This window comes from Pseudorca crassidens, chromosome 6 (genome assembly GCF_039906515.1).
Source record: "Pseudorca crassidens isolate mPseCra1 chromosome 6, mPseCra1.hap1, whole genome shotgun sequence".
In the NCBI taxonomy this organism is placed as follows: domain Eukaryota; kingdom Metazoa; phylum Chordata; class Mammalia; order Artiodactyla; family Delphinidae; genus Pseudorca; species Pseudorca crassidens.
Window position 1 is genome coordinate 55,539,884 of NC_090301.1, and position 20,787 is coordinate 55,560,670.

The window sequence follows — 20,787 nt, forward strand, 5'->3', positions numbered from 1 at the left end:
TGTCTTATCTTCAATACCTAGAACAGTACTTAGCACATATTTTCACAGACCTAAAGTTTTGATATTTAGACTGCTGAAAATAATGCAGAAATTGAATAAGTGAAGTACTTCTAAAGGAGACTTTATTTTTATAAGTATACTTACCACAGACAACATACAATGTATAAGTAACTAACTACTTGTCCAAACTAAATGAAAGGTAGAAATAGCTACACTGTGTACAGGTCACAATGGTGACAATTCCTGGTTTAAGTATGACTCCAAATCAGGAAAGTTACATATATTACAAGTTCTTACTCTTAGATAAGCCCTAGACGTCATATTAAAGCAACACGTAGAATTCAGACTCCAATTACAGACAGACTTAAAGACATCCACAACGATAGACTTCCTAGGTATGTGTACTTATGTATATATACAGATATGGTGTGTAGCTATTTAAACTGTAAGATGAGAAAGCCACCTCCACTCTATGGAATACCACATTGTCTCAAATTGCCATATTGTCTCAAAACTTACCCTCATGCAAAGAAAAACCTGAACTTTATTACCAAAAGGAAATTTACATTAAAGTTAAATAAAGGCCTCAGTGAACTGACAACCTGTTGGGAAACAAACTATTTCCAAGAAGTTCTTATACTGGAAGATTCAACAGAACAAAATTTTAGACTTGATTTGGGCACCAATACACTATTCAGATAGATTGTTTTCTCCCTATATATGTCACCCTCCTTCCTATCCCCAAATTCAAGTAGGATTTTTCCCTCAGATATTCCCTGCAAAGGAAAAGGATCACATCTAAGAACTGAGAGTCCATGAATGAGGCAATTTTTTGAAAAATAAAACACTCTATATAATCCTTTTATGGAATCTGAAGAGAAAAAAGGATTGGAAGATCAATAGAACTTCTTAAAAGGTAATTATAGACGGTAAGGAGCAGTATACCTGTATTCTGCTTTAAAGTTTCTGCTACAAAACGTGGATATAAAAACCATATATATAAATATAGTGCCTAAGCATCAGCAAGAGCAAAACAATAACAGAAAGCTCATCCATCCTCCATCTCAAGCCAAATCCCTAAATGAAATTAATTTCTCAAAATTTAATTATTTATATCAAAGACAATATCCATATTAAACAACTTGTTCATCAAGTTGTTATTCATCTTATTCATCATTTGAATACCATATTTTTTAGCCCACAAGTTAACATCAACGAACTACTATTATTGGTTGCAGTAATCAGTTACGTTAAGAGTTTCTATACATCTAAATATATAATTGACTGATAATAATTTCATTAAGCTTTCAAATTAGCCCAAAATACATTTTTCTACTGACCTCACAAAAGGATATGTACATACTAAATGAAGACTTAATCATCAACAAAATTAATCATTAAAACCAACCATTCAGGATGATCATATTAAGAATGATGTGACCTTTAGAAAACTCTAAAAATATAGTGATCTATATTTTTTATAGTTCATATGTTTAAAAGTACGTATCTCCAATACTAAATTTACTTAAAATTTAACAATGCTAAATTAATAATACAAAGAAAAACAAGAACTTACTTGGCCATAAAACTATATCAGGAATTCGCTGAAACATTCCTTCCCTGAGCAAAAATATCTCATGAAGACAATGACCTATTTTGAGGTTTAAAAAAGAAAATGCAAAAACATCTTAAATTATAGGAAATTTACAAATTAAAAATAAATAGCACTTATATAAAGTTGCTTACCATGAGCTCTAAATACTCGATCATCTGCTTCTTGTGAATATGAAATATTAACTTCTTTAAGGTCATGAAGAAAATCTTCATTTACAATAGAAGGAGGTGTATCACTAGGATTTAAGGATGCCTAGAAAATAAAATTGGTTTTCTCTGACTTATTTTTAGAAAATAAAATTTGAATACCTATGTTACAGAGAGTGACTATAAAATGTAAATTTTTACATCCAAATTAGGACAGAGGCATAGGAAAATAACAAATAATACATATGGAAACCAACTCTGTGACAGTAACCAATTACAAATGCTCTGGTTAATCACATTCTGTAACATAAGTTATAAAAGCCTATGTTTTCTCTTTTGCTTCTATGGCCTTCCTTTTCATTATTTCTAAAGATTACAATTAAGGGGACTGCCCTGGCGGTCCAGTGGTTAAGAATCCCTGCTTCCACCGCAGGCGGCCAGGGTTCCATCCCAGGTCAGGGAACTAAGATCCCACATGCCGTGCGGCATGGTCAAAAAATAAATAAATAAAATAAAATAAAAATAAAGATTACAATTAAGAACAAGGAAGATAGCAAAGTCTCAAATCTTCGATTTTAGACTAGGGACACTGGGGGAAAGATAGTTAACTTTTGCATAACTACATTTTCACCTGTAGATAAAATTTATCATTTCCTTTTATTATTTTTAAATGATCAGCAAAAAGCCTCCCAATAAGTAATAAACCCATTTTTACAGGAGTGCTTTAAAACTCACAACATAATCATAAACTTGATACTTAATTTCAACTAACAGGTAACTTGAAAAGTAAATCTTCAACTTTAAAGCTATGTGACATTGGGCAAGTCACCCAAGTTCTGCAAGCCTTGCCTTCTTCATCTGTTAAATGAGATTATCACCATCATACAGATACCATCATACAGATTACTATTTTGTCAAGTTATTGAAAACTGAAAGGGCTCAAAACAGAAAAAAGAAGTGCATGTAAAACTGGTGAAATTTCTGAATATGGTATATAGATTGCATCAGTGTCAAAAAAGTAATCACAAATAGTCAAAAAAGGAAATAGAAGAGATCTTTAAAGAAAAGTTAAAAGAATTTGGTTTGAGAGGGATAGAAATTAGCTGTTTAGCCTAATTTAATCCTAGAATAAAATGTAACTGTGGATTTATAAATAAACCAAACAAGCACTCACTGAATACCTACAGTCTTTAATAATATATTGGATATAGTGGATAATACAGTGTAAGCCATAGTCCCTGCACTTATGCAAGTTATACTCAGTTAGAAGGACGCAGAATACCATGCCATAGCGAATAATACTAATAAATAATAAAGATTATATAAAGAAATGTTAACTATTTCATTAGTTTAATACGTATATAGTCTAAAGGATTCTAACCACCCCCGTCAGAAAAGTGATACCACATGAGCAAACTAAAATTCTCTATCACTCACATCTTAATCAAACTTTTACTTCACTTTTTTCAATCTTCAAATATTCTAAATGTTTTGTTAATAAATGTAACATTATATTTTTATTTTAAATTATTCTATATTAATTCTAGATTACTGTCAGTTCATTACAAAACCTAAAAATAACAGCAACTTATATTTTTGTAACAAAGTTCTCTCACAGAATTCATTCATTTGAACTTCACTACTACTTGTGAAACATAGGACAGACAGTTACAACTCTGAGGCTCAGAGAGGATTACAGATTTGCCAGATAAATCTCAGATAAATGCTGAGATTAGGCTCTATATCTGTGATGCTAAAAAAATTTTTTTTAAAAAATCACCCCTAGAAAGCCTAACAAGGCTAATATGACTAGTAAACTTCTTAACAAAAAAAATAACAAATATATTAAATAACTATAACAAATTACTAAGATAAGTCTAATTAATTTGGGATTAAACACACACACACTCAGTTAAGAATATTATTAATCATTTTTATTTGCTTACTTTAGAGGTAGTTTTATGCTCCAGACTTACTCCAAGGGTATTTTGGATCCACTCTTTAAAAGTTGGCAAAACCATGCCACTAAGAGGGTACCTAAGGTACAAAGAATGTAAAACGTTAGAGTAAAGTATCTTCACTTAAGTTCAAATCTTAGATTCTATTTCTAGTAATGGTCAAGTTGTTCCTATCGAACCAACCCTCCCACATATAATGATAAGCTCTGGACAAAAACAAAACAAACAAAACCCAACTATTTGAGGGCAGTATAGATAGCCCCAAACCAGGCAAAAATAGGTGGTAAGGGAGTAAGAAGAAAACAGCCCTATATGAGTTTCCAGTTTTGTTTTATTTTTTAAACAGGCTTTAGCCTGAGGGAAAGCCCCAGCTAGTACCACAGAAAGAAAGAAGAATGCAGAAAACCTACAGTCTTCCTGGCTGAAAGAAAAAGAGGACAGTGTTCACAGTGAACACAGCATCTGGGAAGAGTACAGAAAAACCACACAAATCCAGGAGTCAGTCAGAGGGACCTATGTATAAACTCTGTCCAAATGTCTGGCTGATCTTGAATTACACATGTATGGAGCAGACACACTAAGCAGCCCAGCTAAGCTTAAAAGAACGGAACAGATTATTCAGCTGCTCACCACCAAAGAAGGAAACTTGAGATGAGTCAAGTTAATTGCTTGGTTTAAAAAAAAAAAAAAAGCCTCTTCAGAAGAATGTAACAGAATCCAGAGTTTCTACAACATATCATCAACAATGTCCAAGATACATTTCAAAATTACCAGACATAAACAAACAAGAAAGTGTGATCCATAATCAAGAGAAAAGGCAATCAATAAGAACCCCAAGATGGGGCTTCCCTGGTGGCACAGTGGTTGAGAGTCCACCTGCTGATGTAGGGGACACGGGTTTGTGCCCCAGTCTGGGAGGATCCCACATGCCGCGGAGCGGCTGGGCCCGTGAGCCATGGCCACTGAGCCTGTGCGTCCAGAGCCTGTGCTCCGCAACGGGAGAGGCCACAACAGTGAGAGGCCCACATACCGCAAAAAATAAATAAATAAATAAGGTTAAATAAGTAATAAATAAGTCTGTGCTCTTAAATACTATATGATGCTGCCTCTAGTCTGATTCTTTCCTTACCATCATTCCAAGTGAGATCATTATTCTAAAATTCTTTATTAATGAATATTTATAAAATCACGGTAGCTATATTCGGTAATTTTTTTCACTATAATGTTCTTGCAACTTCTCTACTTCCCTCTCCCTGCCATGATGACAGAACAGCCAAATAAAACTATACTATATTATGGCTGTTTTATCTTTGTTTAATTTTATAAATATTTTATTTACAAAACATTGAAGTATAACATGCATACAAAAAGTAAGTGTATAGCTGAATGAATTTTTACAAAGTAAACCTCCCATGTAATCAGCATGCAGATCCAGAAATAGAACATTACCAGCACCCCAGAAATATCCCCCTCCTTGCCCCTTTCCAGGCATTATCACCTTTCCCCACACCAAAGGAACAACTGTCTTGTTAACTTTATATAAATGAAATCATATAAAATGTACTTTTTGTGTCTGCTTTCTTTTGTTCAATATTATATTTGTGAGAGTCATCTATGTTTGTGTACGTAGTTGCAGTTCATTCATTTCCATGGCTTAATTCCGCTGTGTGAGTATAGCATAATTACTTTATCCATTGTATTGGTGACAGAAAATAGAGTTGTTTACAGTTTTTGGTATGTGTAGGGACGTTCTTGAACTTGTTTTCTGAAGATCACATATCACATGTTTCAGATAGCTATATAACTAGGGTGGAGCTCCTAGGCCACAGTCTATGCATATGTTTAGCTTTAGGAGGTGCTGGCAGATAGCTTTCCAAGATGTTAACCAGCAATGTATAAAGAGTTCTACTTGTTCCACATCCTCTCCATACCTGGTATTGTAGTTATTTTCATTATGAGACATTCTATTGGTAATCTCTTGACAATATTAATTTGAATTTCACTGATTACTCAAGAAATTGGACTTCTATTCATATATCTATTGTCCATTTAGATATCCTGTTTTCAATGCCAGTTCATTTTTACTCATTTATTATTATTATGTTTTTATTGATGTATAAGAATTCTCTATATATTCTGAAATCAAGGATGTATGTATTAAATATTTTCTCTCACTCTGTGATTTGTCTTTTCACTCTCTTAAAGGAGTCTTTTTTTTTTTTTTTTTTGCGGTACACGGGCCTCTCACTGTTGTGGCCTCTCCCGTTGCGGAGCACGGGCTCCAGACGCGCAGGCTCAGCGGCCATGGCTCACGGGCCCAGCCGCTCCGCGGCATGTGGGATCTTCCTGGACCGGGGCACGAACCCGCATCCCCTGCATCGGCAGGCTGACTCTCAACCACTGCGCCACCAGGGAAGCCCTTAAAGGAGTCGTTTGATGAAAAGAAGTTCTATATTTTAATGCTGATTCACTTTTTCCTTATATTAATGCTTTTAGTTCTCTGCTTTTTGCCTACCTCAAATTCAGAAAGACATTCTGTATATTCTTCTAGCAATTTTATAGTTTTAGCTTATGTATTTACGTCTATAACCTATCTGGAATTGATCTCTGTATTTGGTATGAAGTAAGGTCAGAAGTAATTTTTTTCCAAGATGGCCATTTAAGTCCTCAAAGCTATTTTTATTTTTGTGTTTAAATGAAGAAAAGAAGAGATACTCTAGTAGTCACTATCTATTCCAGATCAAAGAACAATTAAACCAATACCGAAAACAAACCAGAATAGACTATATATTGGTCTTAACATCTATGTTGTACAAGTTATTCAAAATGTTCAAGGGACTTCCCTGGCGGCCCAGTGGTTAAGAATCTGCCTGCCAATTCAGGGGACACAGGTTCGAGCCCTGGTCCGGGAAGATCCCACATGTTGCGGAGCAACTAAGCTTGTGCGCCACAATTATTGAGCCTGTGCTCTGGAGCCCGTGAGCCACAACTACTGAGCCCACGTGCCACAGGTACTGAAACCTGCGCACCTAGAACCCGTGCTCCGCAACGAGAAGCCACCACAATGAGAAGCCCGCACACCTCAACAAAGAGTAGCCCCCACTCGCCACAACTACAGAAAGCCCATGAACAGTAACGAAGACCCAACACAGCCAAAATAAAATAAAATAAAATGTTCAAAGTGTAATGCTTTTGCTCAAGATTATTTCCCACTCATTTCATCAGAGCTTGAATAACTGCAAAAGCTTTTAGCAACTAGCCTCAGAAGTTTACTTTGACTTCACAAAGATAGCCAAAGCGGGGGGGGAGGGGAATCAGTGTGTAATATATAAATTCTGTACTGAAATTAAATATATGTTTATAATACAGAATTCAATATTAAAGGAGCCAGTGGTGTGCCCTATCCAAAGGAATTTTTAATTGGAAGTGACAAAAACCACTCATTTTGTCATGTAATTTTAAGTTACACGGCATTGGCTGAAAGGATGTCACCTCTTATGATGACTTCATATTATGTAACAAAAATATCATCTAAAATTCTCAAATAAATCTTTACATAAAGGTTAGCAAAACAAAAATAATAGTGGAATGAAAAAAATAAACAAGTATGTTTTATTCAACGAGTTCCTCTTTTTTATATTATAAAATCACAAGTGCTAACATTCAAACTGAAATGGAATATTTAAAGTATTATATAATAATACCTTTTTCATAAATTTAAAGAAATTGGAATGAAAGAAAGTATAAGACTCACAGCTAAAACAACTTAAGACATTCAGCATATAAAATTTTCTTCACCTTACCTGACAGTAAAAGTATAAATTCTGGGAAATTGGTTATAACACATATGCTACTACGTGTTATAATGTCCTACAAAAAGGCCAATTTGGAAATATTAGGTTTTAATCCTGGGCCCTTATATTTTAACCATACAATTACTTTGGGTCTCTGTCATATATAGGAGACTCTTAATATTCACGGAAGGATAATATTAGGACCTTTGTGAATCCCTTAATTCACAAGTAACATTACCCATAAAATAAAAAGGCAACCCCCCTTCAAGACACTTGAACCAAGAGATACAAGGTTGGTATTACTGTCATGTGCAAAAAACCTACATCCTACCATTAAGATAACTAGAATATACTTCTACATCTGAATGCACAATATTTCAGACTCTGAAGAAATATCTTATTTGGCAGAAACTTGGATTTAAGACTTTGCTCCATTATCTCTAATTCCCGCATAAAACTTAACGCAGTTCAAAAAGAGTTCCACGTAAGAATGAAAGCTTTTCAATTGCACTTTTTCTTGCACCTAATGCCCTGGGATTTGAAAAACAGTAAAAGAAGCTTGACTTAATAATCATAAAGCCTAGCATACTGCCAAGGGCCCCCAAAATCTCATAAAATATCATGAGGTAAAGGAGAAAACTCTGAAATCAAAAAAGTAAATGAATGGAAAAGAAACATAAAGTTAAAGGAATTAGAGGTATTTAACATAAGAAACACCTTTGGAATGACTTGATTCTTACAGCAAAATAATTTGGATTTACATCCAGAACTATAAATAAGCATTTATTTAACACTCATAAGACTGTACTAAGCATTGCAGGACACACAGAATTGGTACTACAATATGACTCCTGTGCTTAAGAAACTTACAACCTCGTTTAGTCAAAGTTACAAAGACATTTAATTTGTATGGTGAACATATGGGCAGGAAACATGCAACTTCTACCAGAAAGCCAAATGCCCATACGAACTGTTGAAACAGGGTGACCACTGAATAGATCTTTACCACAACTGAAGACTGGTTTGAGAACTTTAAGAAATGGTTTTTGTTGTAAAATATAAGGTGAGGTCAATTTACCACCTTTTCTTAAGATCAAAGTAGACTATATTGTAGAAGATACAGAACCAGAGCAAACTTTCAAAACCAATGAAATCACTGTATAATGGAAAGAAAACTCTGTGGACATAAATACCCAAGAAGCAAGTGCACATCAGGATTTAAGGTGACTAAAGACAAGGTGACTCTCACTCTGGGGCAGTGCACAGAGGCAGCAAAATATTAGTAGACGCAACCATCTATTCTCAGTGAGTTCCACAATTGCTAACCAATTTAATAGCTTTTTATAGGAGGTAAAACTTTAAAAATTATGCCACTGAAAATACAAAGTACAACAAACCCAAACAAATTCTCTCTACCTAACCACTAACTTGTGCCTTGAAAACACCAACTAATGTATAACGCTTTTAAAGTCAAAGAATAATGACACTTTTCAAAATTTTTAATTTATAGAAATCTATATAGCATTAGCTCTGAAGTACTGCCTTCTGCTGCTTAAACCTAGGAGGACTCAATTCATCTATATCTAGGAGGAATAAGAATTGCAAGATTATAAACCGAGGGATTTATAAACTGACAAATTACAAGTCTGTTCAGAAAACAGACTGTGCTCAGGGAAAAACTTATGATTTTTCCCTGACATCTGTTAATAGCTTATAACTGCTTCTAATTTAATGGTTGGGTTTGAAATGCCAAAGTTACCCTCCCCAAAATATATACAGACAACCAACCACATTTACTCATAAAAATTTTCTACCTTTTCAATGTTCCGTGGATCAAAAATAGGGGAACCCCCCCATAAATTTTCACTGAGAGTCACTCTTAGTTTCTGGCACCTAAGGATTTCCCTTTCTTTCTTTCCAGCTCTGTTATTATTTCTTTCTTGTAGTATTTTATCCATGTTTTCTACCTGGTTATAGAGGGCAAAGGGTCTATATTTGTTCAGTCCACTACAATGCTGGAATAGAAAGTCTTTACAAAGAATTTCAAAAACTGGCCTTAAAATCTAATATTATTTATACAACATGGTGAATTCATATTGTTTTCTTGTACTCATCCTTTCTAGTCACAAATTCCATTTTCTCTTTTAGGAATATCACAACCTTCTTATGCTTCTGCCCTTCATGTTCCTCTGGAGCAATAGGAACTTTTGTCATAGGTTAACTTTTTACAATATGACTAACTCTACTGTACCGGTGTATAGAGTGTAGAAGGCTCCTGTAAAGTGCTTCCAGAGACTGGAAAGAGAATAAAATCAATACAATGGATGAGTATGGTACCTCATTAGCACAGTATAATAGAACGAGCACAAAAATGAAGCTTAAAACACTTGTTTTTTAATCACAATTTCCCACTGCACAGCTGACCTCAAGTAAGCTACTTAACCTCTCTCATCCACAATCTCCTGATTATTTCTAACAACATATCACTACCCACTTAGGGTTATTTTAAGATAAGTCAGTAGGAGCTCAATAAGTAATAGCTATTATTATCTTAAATAATATTTCTAAATGTTTTCTGATAAAAAAAAATCAGAGAAATCTACTAATTCAATCATTAGCCCTAGGAAACTAGACTAGATATAGAGAAAGCTATGATCCAATTCAATTCAGTTTATTATCCTGTCTGTGGCAAGATAATGGTGCTTCTGGAAGCACCAAAATGAGAAGTGAATATTATTTAGTTATTTGGTTTCAGTTATTAAATAGTTTATGTATAACATATTTAATCCTAGAACATTTAAATTCCAATTCTGTGTTTGCAGAATTACCCTCTGGATAATGGATAATTCAGTAGGAAGCAAAGGTTACCCTTGCAGGCTCTGCCAGTCAGACGTACCCTTGTTCTCTTCCCCTCTCCCCCACTGGACTTGGACTCGGCAGTCAACAGTGCAAAGAAATGAGGCCTTTAAGAAATCCATTCTGGTTGTAGGGGCAGCAGCAGTAATCTTCCAAAGTCTAAAGTCAATGGAAAAATTCTCGAATTCTACTACAACCTGGATAAAAATCTCTCTCAAGACCACTGAATTCCCTTTGCTCTGAATTTATGCTCTCCAAACAATATATAAATTACAAATTTTATTTTCTACATATCTTAATATCAGGAAGGGCATTAACAAGTGTTCTACATCCTAAAAAAGAAATAATCTAATCATAAGTGAACACACTGGGGTTCTAATTTTCTTTTAGTATCTTATGAGTGTCACACATGTATCAGCCACCTACAATCTGATCCTCTCTGGGAAAATTGGCAAGCCAAGTGCCAGAACACCCAAAATAAGAGCCAGATTCTAAACCCATGGTATAAGGGTTCATACACTAAGGTATAAATAATTGTGACACTTCCTATGACTAATCATTCACTTCACACACATACACTGCTAACATAAACAAATCCATAGCCTACAGTACCCTACAGAAGACAGTAGGTATCTTATGCTTTCAATGGCACAGTGCACAAGTGCCTATTTGCCCCCTCACATAAAACAAAGATGCTATAACTTCAAGGTCCAGAGAGAGAGAAAGAGAGAAACGAAGACAGTATCTAAGAAGAGAGAAAGTTGGTTTTCTAAGTTCAGAAGATTCACTTTTTCCCCCCTGAAGATTCTGTAAAGCCAATCTCTACATGACAAGTTTCTACTGTATTAGACATTATTCTATTTAAAACATAAAACACTCAATGTTTAAAACACTGGTAAATTTAATTTTAATTAGAAATTCCTTCTACCTGAATTACACAATTTCTCAACTAAGCCTCCACCAACATGCTGTCCAGTCACACTAAAGAATGGGAATGAGAATGCAGATAATTATTTTTCCTATTAAAAAGCAAATGTAAATTGTACACCTTCACACCTTCATTAAAATTAGTTACTAATTACCATTCCTGAGGTTTTTTTTCAGGTACGAAGTACGTTTAAATTAAAAACAAAAATGGAATGGTTATGTTGTAAAGAAAAAGAATTTCTCCAAAGAAAACTTTTCTTGCTGGTATTTCAGTATACTGATATACCATATACTTGTTTTAAAAACAAGTATATTAATGCCCAATAGATATGAAGTCAAAGTGAAATACTGGAACAGATTCATGATATACCTAATCCAATTTTTACCTAGTCTCAATTTTTAATTTATTTTTAGAGCCACATTTAAAAATTTTGTATTTGTACTCACTGTCCTTCCAAGTTATATCAAAATTCAATAGACAAACCCAAAACACCAGCTTCAGCAGGGTCAGTGTTACTTAAAATCAATTAAGAACTCATTTTACAATTCTGTCTACATCTGGAACAGTAACAATACAAATATTCTTTAGAATTCGTATCAACATTATTACCAAAAATATTTCAGAATGTGAAAGTTACCACACAAATGACTGCTCTTTTCATCACTTCTTCTCTAATATACCTCAGAAAACTAATTTTAAAAATACTATTTATATTCACAAGGACCTTCCATAATGTTCACCTTCCATAATAACCCAACCAAAATTATACTTCCAGTCTTAAACAAAGAGTTACTTTGAACAAGCCAATGTCATGCGGATTAGATGGTGGGTAACTGCAAACCTTTTTGGATCCTATTCAAACTACCTATAGAATGATATTATTTAGACAGAGAAATGTGAATGTGAATAATCAGATATAAAATTTCTGTTATTTGGGGGAGTATGATAATAGTATTATATGATTGGTTATATCAGGTCCTTATTTTTTAAGGGATACATATATAAATATTTAGAAGTGACATGACAATGTCAGAATTTGATACATAACAGAAAAAGAAAAGCAATTATGGCAAAATGTTAATAACTTTTAAATCAAGGGGGGAGTCATTCTATTATTCTATTTTTTATGTATGTCTATTATTTAACATTATATTTACGTTTAAGATTTTTCAGAGAAAGAGAAATAAAAGGAATAAAACAAAGAAAAAAAGTTACCTTTTCCCAGTCAACTCAACTTGTCCTTTCTTATTGAAGAAGAACCTGGAATCATTATATCCCCATCCATTCCATTTCATAACTTCTTGCCTAATAAGCAGAAAAATACACATAAATGAGATCTATACTAAACATCTCAAAACTGAACACTGTATCATTGACTATTAACTTTCACAATCATTTAACAGAAGACCTTATTCCACTAATATTATGTTGCTTTAAATAAAATGAATATATATTAAAATGTCTATACATTAATATTTCTAAATATAGAATCACTCTGATGAGCAGCACCTGCTTCACAAAGGGCTACAACCACTAAATTTAATGCATTCAAAGGAAAAAGGAAGAAGAAGGAGAAAAATATTCTTAGAGTACAAACATGCTTCATTTTGCATGTTACTGAGTTTATATTATATGACAGCCTAAAATATTTTGCAACTAAAATAAAATTCACTGAACAGTAAAGCAGAAACTAACACACCATTGTAAAGCAATTATACCCCAATAAAGATGTTTAAAAAAAAAAAAATTATACCCCAATAAAGATGTTTAAAAAATAAATAAATAAATAAAACTGGGAAAAAAATTCACTTAACAGGAAACAAGTTTTTTCATATATTAGAAAAATCGCAATTATTAATCTTCCACTAGAATGAAAAAGACCAATTTACGAAGTAGGTTCACTAGCATTGACACTACCAGTAGCAGGCACTTTCAATAAAGTAGATTAAAAATCTGAACACTGGGTTTACAAACATTCTAAATCCTTTAACTTCCATGTAAATGCCAACAACTACCTTGATCTACGTATTAACATTAACATAACAGTTAATGACCATACCAGTTTTCAATGTTCCAAAACAATGTTATCTTTAATTTCCAAAATGCCAGTATTTCATAGTTTTAAAAATCGTTTTCATCAAAATCAATCACTCACTCATTCAATTTTACATATTACAAAAGAATTAGATTGGTTTGGACGCATGCAGAACACAATAAGCAACCACACCGAACTACTGTGTCAGCATTTAATACATACTTTAGCATGGTGCCCTAGTATACTTGGGCCACTGAAATAAACTGATGGTGAATCTTCTTACTGCAAATTCAATGACTGTAGTTTATGATGAAAATACTTGAAAATACATCATAAAGAAGAACTCTGTAACTATGTGTGCTGATGAATGTTAACTAGACTTATTATGGTGAAAAATTCACAATATACACAAATTAGAATCACTAAGCTGTACACCTAAAACTAGTATAATGTTACACGTCAATTTTACCTCAATTTTTTAACGAAATTTCAAAATAAACAAAGATGTACTATTAAAAAGTGTTCCAGGGATTCCCTGGTGGCAGAGTGGTTAAAAATCCACCTGCCAGGGCTTCCCTGGTGGCGCAGCAGTTGAGTCCGCCTGCTGATGCAGGGGACACGGGTTCATGCCCGGGTCTGGGAAGATCCCACATGCCACGGAGCAACTAAGTCCGTGCGCCAAAACTACTGAGCCTGTGCTCTAGAGCCTGTGAGCCACAACTACTGAGCCCACGTGCCACAACTACTGAAGCCCTCATGCCTAGAGCCAGAGTTCAGCAAGAGAAGCCACCACAGTGAGAAGCCCACGCACCGCAATGAAGAGTAGCCCCTGCTCGCCTCAACCAGAGAAAGCCCACGTGCAGCAACGAAGACCCAACACAGCCAAAGAAACAACTGAATAAATAAAAAATAAAAAGTGTTCTAATTCTCCATAATTCTCAAGGAAGAAAATGACTACTGACCAGCAAGCAAATTTTTTATTACAACCATAAATCTTCTTCCAGTTCAAGGGCTTTTCAAACAAGTAGAACACTAACACGATACAAATGAACCAAATACAGTCATTAATTAGGTAATGAAATACCCATCTATACATAAAATTAAAAAGAAACTAGGAATGCTCTCTTCAAAATTAGAGTTTGCTAACAATAAAAACTATATTTCCTGTACAAAAACATATTGTTCAAATACATCTTGATCGATCGATTGATCTATTTATTTATTTATTTATTGCCGCATTGGGTCTTTGTTGCTGCGTGTGGGCTTTCTCTAGTTGTGGTGAGCGGGGGCTACTCTTCGTTGCAGTGCACAGGCTTCTCACTGCGGTGGCTTCTCTTTTTGTGCAGCACGGGCTCTAGGGCGTGCAGGCTTCAGTATTTGTGACGCACGGGCAGAGTAGTTGTGGCACACGGGCTTAGTTGCTCTGCCGCATGTAGGATCTTCCCCGACCAGGGATTGAACTCGTAACCCCTGCATTGGCAGGCAGATTCTAAACAACTGAGCCACCAGGGAAGCCCTCAAAAACATCTTAAAGAGTAACAAATCCAGAGATTAGATTTGTAGATGAGCCTGTTATAAGCTATCAGTCAATATTTTCTTCTTATTTCACAATTCTACCTCACTATAGAGGGAGGTTTTGAAAGACAGCTTTTGGAAAAAATCTCTACAGAAAAATCTCATGACTAATGACATGCCACTAATCCACTTGTTTTATTTTTTTTTCCACATCTTTATTGGAGTATAATTGAATTACAATGCTGTGTTACTTGCTGCTGTATAACAAAGTGAATCAGCTATATATATACATATATCCCCATATCTCCTCCCTCTTGTGTCTCTGTACTCCCTACTCCCTATCCCACCCCTTTAGCTGGACACAAAGCACCGAGCTGATCTTCCTTTGCTATGCGGCTGCTTCCCACTAGCTACCTATTTTACATTTGGTAGCGTATATATGTCAATGCTACTATCTCACTTCTTCCCAGCTAACCCTTCCCTCTCCCCGTGTCCTCAAGTCCATTCTCTATGTCTGTGTCTTTAATCCTGTCCTGCCCCTAGGTTCATTAGAACCTTTATTTTTTTTTAGATTCCATATATATGTGTTAGCATATGGTATGTTTTTCTCTTTCTCACTTACTTCACTCAGTATGACAGACTCTAGGCCCATCCACCTCACTACAAATAACTCCGTTTCGTTTCTTTTTATAGCTGAGTAATATTCCATTGTATATATGTGCCACATCTTCTTTATCCATTCATCTGTAGATGGGACACTTAGGTTGCATCCATGTCCTGGCTATTGTAAATGGAGCTGCAATGAACATTGTGGTACATGACTCTTTTTGAATTATGGTTTTCTCAAGGTATATGCCCAGTAATGGGATTGCTGGGTCGTATGGTAGTTCTATTTTTAGTTTTTTAAGGAACCTCCATACTGCTCTCCATAGTGGCTGTATCAATTTACATTCCCACCAACAGTGCAACAGGGTTCCCTTTTCTCAACACCCTCTCCAGCATTCACTGTTTGCAGATTTTTTGATGGTGGCCATTCTGACTGGTGTGAGGTGATACATTATTGTACTTTTGATTTACATTTCTCTAATGATTAGTGATGTTGAGCATCCTTTCATGTGTTTGTTGGCCATCTGTATATGTTCTTTGGAAAAATGTCTATTTAGGTCTTCTGCCCAGTTTTGGATTGGGTTGTTTGTTTTATTGATATTGAGCTGCATGAGCTGCCTGTATATTTTGGAGATTAATCCTTTGTCAGTTGCTTCATTTGCAAATATTTTCTCCCATTCTGAGGGTTTTCTTTTGGTCTTGTTTATGATTTCCTTTGCTGTGCAAAAGTTTTTAAGCTTCATTAAATCCCATTTGTTTATTTTTGTTTTTATTTCCATTTCTCTAGGAGGTGGGTCAAAAAGGAGCTTGCTGTGATTTATGTCATAGAGTGTTCTGCCTATGTTTTCCTCTAAGAGTTTGATGGTGTCTGGCCTTACATTTAGGTCTTTAATCCATTTTGAGTTTATTTTTGTGTATGGTGTTAGGCAGTGTTCTAACTTCATTCTTTTACATGCAGCTGTCCAGTTTCCCCAGCACCACTTACGGAAGAGGCTGTCTGTTCTCCATTGTATACTGGAGGCACAGTGGTTAAGAATCCGCCTGCCAATGCAGGGGATACGGGTTCGGGCCCTGGTCCAGGAAGATCCCACATGCCGCAGAGCAACTAAGTTCTACACCACAACTACTGACCCCTTGCTCTAGAGCCTGCAAGCCACAACTACTGAGCCCGCACATCTCGAGCCCGTGCTCCACAACAAAGAGAAGCCACCACAATGAGAAGCCCGTGCACCACAACAAAGAGTAGCCCCCATTCGCCACAACTAGAAAAAGCCCACGCACAGCAACAAAGACCCAACACAGCCATAAATAAATCAATTAATTTAAAAAAACAAAAAAAAAGTATACACTGTGCCCATTGTATACTCTTACCTCCTTTATCAAAGATAAGGTGACCATATGTGCATGGGTTTATCTCTGGGCTTTCTCTCCTGTTCCATTGATCTATATTTCTGTATTTGTGCCAGTACCATACTGTCTGGATTACTGTAGATTTGTAGTATAGTCTGAAGTCAGGGAGCCTGATTCCTCTAGCTTTGTGTTTCTTTCTTGGGGTCTTTTGTGTTTACATACAAACTGTGAAAGTTTTTGTTCTACTTCTGTGAAAAATGCCACTGGTAGTTTGATAGGGATTGCACTGAATCTGTAGATTGCTTTGGGTAGTACAGTCATTTTCACAATGTTGATTCTTCCAATACAAGAACATGGTATATCTCTCCATCTGTTTATATCGTCATAAATTTCTTTCATCCGTGTCTTATAGTTTTCTGCATACAGGTCTTTTGTCTCCTTAGGTAGGTTTATTCCTAGGTATTTTATTCTTTTTGTTGTAATGGTAAATGGGAGTGTTTCCTTAATTTCTCTTTCAGATTTTTCAATCATTAGTGTATAGGAATGCAAGAGATTTCTGTGCATTAAATTTGTATCCTGCTACTTTACCAAGTTCATGATTAGCTCTAGTAGTTTTCTGGTAGCATCTTTGGGATTCTCTATGTACAGTGTCATGTCATCTGCAAACAGTGACAACTTTACTTCTTCTTTTCCAATTTGGATTCCTTTTATTTCTTTTTCTCCTATGACTGCTGTGGCTAAAACTTCCAAAACTATGTTGAATAATAGTGGTGAGAGTGGGCAACCTTGTCTTGTTCCTGATCTTAGTGGAAATGATTTCAGTTTTTCACCACTGAGAAAGACGTTGGCTGTGGGTTTGTCATATATGGCCTTTATTATGTTGAGGTGAGTTCCCTCTCTGCCTACTTTCTGGAGGGTCTTTATCATAAATGGGTGTTGAATTTTGTCAAACGCTCTTTCTGCATCTATTGAGATGATCATATGGATTTTCTCCTGTAATTTGTTAATATGGTGTATCACATTGACTGATTTGCATATATTGAAGAATCCCTGCATTCCTGGGATAAACCCCACTTGATCATGATGTATGATCCTTTTAAAATGCTGTTGGATTCTGTTTGCTAGTGTTTTGTTGAGGATTTTTGCATCTATGTTCATCAGTGATATTGGCCTGTAGTTTTCTTTCTTTGTGACATCTTTGTCTGGTTTTGGTATCAGGGTGACGGTGGCCTCGTAGAATGAATTTGGGAGTGTTCCTCCCTCTGCTATATTTTGGAAGAGTTTGAGAAGGATGGGTGTTAGCTCTTCTTTAAATATTTGATAGAACTCACCTGTGAAGCCATCTGGTCCTGGGGCTTTTTTTTTTGGAAGATTTTTTATCACAGTATCTATTTCAGTGCTTCTGATTGGTCTGTTTATATTTTCTGTTTTTTCCTGGTTCAGTCTCGGAAGGTTGTGCTTTTCTAAAGATTTGTCCATTTCTTCCACGTTCTCCATTTTATTGGCATATAGGTGCTTGTAGTAATCTCTCATGATCCTTTGTATTTCTGCAGTGTCTGTTGTTACTTCTCCTTTTTCATTTCTAATTATATTGATTTGAGTCTTCTCCCTTTTTTTCTTGATGAGTCTGGCTAATGGTTTATCAATTTTGTTTATCTTCTCAAAGAACCAGCTTTTAGTTTTATTGATCTTTGCTATCATTGCCTTCATTTCTTTTTCATTTGTTTCTGCTCTGATCTTTATGATTTCTTTACTTCTGCTAACTTTGGGGGTTTTTTGTTCTTCTTTCTCTAATTGCTTTAGGTGTAAGGTTAGGTTGTTTATTTAAGATGTTTCCTGTTTCTTGAGGTAGGACTGTACTGCTATAAACTTCCCTCTTAGAACTGCTTTTGCTGCATCCCATAGTGTACTGTTTAGCCTCCATGTGTTTGTATTTTTTACAGATTTTTTCCTGTAATTGATATCTAGTCTCATAACGTTGTGGTCAGAAAAGATACTTGATACGATTTCAATTTTCTTAAATTTATCAAGGCTTCATTTGTGATCCAAGAAATGATCTATCCTGGAGAACGTTCCATGAGCACTCGAGAAGAAAGTGTATTCTGTTGTTTTTGGATGCAATGTCCTGTAAGTATCAATTAAGTCCATCTTGTTTAATGTGTCATTTAAAGCTTGTGTTTCCTTATTTTCATTTTGGATGATCTGTCCATTGGTGAAAGTGGGGTGTTAAAATCCCCTACTATGATTGTGTTACTGTCGATTTCCCCTTTTATGGCTGGTAGCATTTGCCTTATGTATTGAGGTGCTCCTATGTTGGGTGTATATTTACAATTGTTATATCTTCTTGTATTGATCCCTTCATCATTATGTAGTGTCCTTCTTTGTCTCTTGTTATAGTCTTTATTTTAAAGTCTATTTTGTCTGATATGAGAATTGCTACTCCAGCTTTCTTTTGATTTCCATTTGCATGGAATATCTTTTTCCATCCCCTCACTTTCAGTCTGTATGTGTCCCTAGGTCTGAAGTGGGTCTCTTGTAGGCAGCATATATATGGGTCTTGTTTTTGTATCTATTCAACCAGTCTATGTCTTTTGGTTGGAGCGTTTAATCCATTTACATTTAAGGTAATTATCCATATGTATGTTCCTATTACCATTTTGTTAATTGTTTTGAGTTTGTTATTGAAGGTCTTTTCCTTCTCTTGTGTTTCCCACTTAGAGAAGTTCCTTTAGCATTTGTGTAAAGCTGGTTTGGTGGTGCTGGATTCTCTTAGCTTTTGCTTTTCTGTAAAGGTTTTAATTTCTCCATCGAATCTGAATGAGATCCTTGCTGGGTAGAGTAATCTTGGTTGTAGGTTTTTCCCTTTCATCACTTTAAACATGTCCTGCCACTCCCTTCTGGCTTGCAGAGTTTCTCCTGAAAGATCAGCTGTTAACCTTGGGGACTCCCTTGTATGTTATTTGTTGCTTTTCCCTTGCTGCTTTTAATATTTTTCCTTTGTGTTTTTGTTTTTTGTTTTTTGCGGTACGCGGGCCTCTCACTGTTGTGGCCTCTCCCGTTGTGGAGCACAGCCTCCGGACATGCAAGCTCAGCGGCCATGGCTCATGGGCGCAGCCGCTCCGCGGCATGTGGGATCTTCCCAGACCGGGGCGCAAACCCGTGTCCCCTCCATCGGCAGGCAGACTCTCAACCACTGCGCCACCAGGGAAGCCCTCCTTTGTGTTTAATTTTTGATAGTTTGATTAATATGTGTCTTGGCATGTTTCTCCTTGGATTTATCCTGTATGGGACTCTGCACTTCCTGGACTTGATTGACTATTTCCTTTACCATATTAGGGAAGTTTTCAACTATAATCTTTTCAAATATTTTCTCAGTCCCTTGTTTTTCTCTCTTCTTCTTCTGGGACCTCTATAATTCGAATGTTGGTGCATTTAATGTTGTCCCAGAGGTCTCTGAGACTGTCCTCAGTTCTTTTCATTCTTTTTTCTTTATTCTGCTTTGTGGTAGTTATTTCCACTATTTTATCTTCCAGGTCACTTCTCCCTTCTTCTGCCTCAGTTATTCTGCTATTGATTCCTTCTAGAGAATTTTTAATTTCATTTATTGTGTTGTTCATCATTGTTTGTTTGCTCTTTAGTTCTTTGAGGTCCTTGTTAAACATCTTTTGTATTTTCTCCATTCTATTTCCAAGATTTTGGATCATCTTTACTATCATTTCTCTGAATTCTTTTTCATGTAGACTGCTTATTTCCTCTTCATTTGTTTGGTCTGGTGGGCTTGCTCCTTCATCTGCTGTGTATTTCTCTGTCTTCTCATTTTGCTTAACTTACTGTGTTTGGGGTCTCCTTTTCGCAGGCTGCAGGTTCGCAGTTCCCGTTGTTTTTGGTGTCTGCCCCCAGTGGGTAAGGTTGGTCCAGTAGGTTGTGTAGGCTTCCTGGTGGAGGGGACTGGTGGCTGTGTTCTGGTGGATGAAGCTGGATCTT

General features: G+C 35.6%; 1 protein-coding gene across 1 annotated transcript in view; it reads right to left on the reverse strand.

Moving 5' to 3' along the window:
* Positions 1 to 20,787, reverse strand: part of AGPS (alkylglycerone phosphate synthase) — a 137,399-nt gene that overhangs the window by 88,915 nt on the left and 27,697 nt on the right. Inside the window, exons 2-5 of the mRNA XM_067741444.1 lie at positions 12,513 to 12,602; positions 3,708 to 3,798; positions 1,747 to 1,867; positions 1,577 to 1,651 (exon numbers count right to left, since the gene is read on the reverse strand). Coding sequence (XP_067597545.1) covers positions 1,577 to 1,651; positions 1,747 to 1,867; positions 3,708 to 3,798; positions 12,513 to 12,602 — 377 coding nt within the window. The remainder of the gene's footprint in view (positions 1 to 1,576; positions 1,652 to 1,746; positions 1,868 to 3,707; positions 3,799 to 12,512; positions 12,603 to 20,787) is intronic.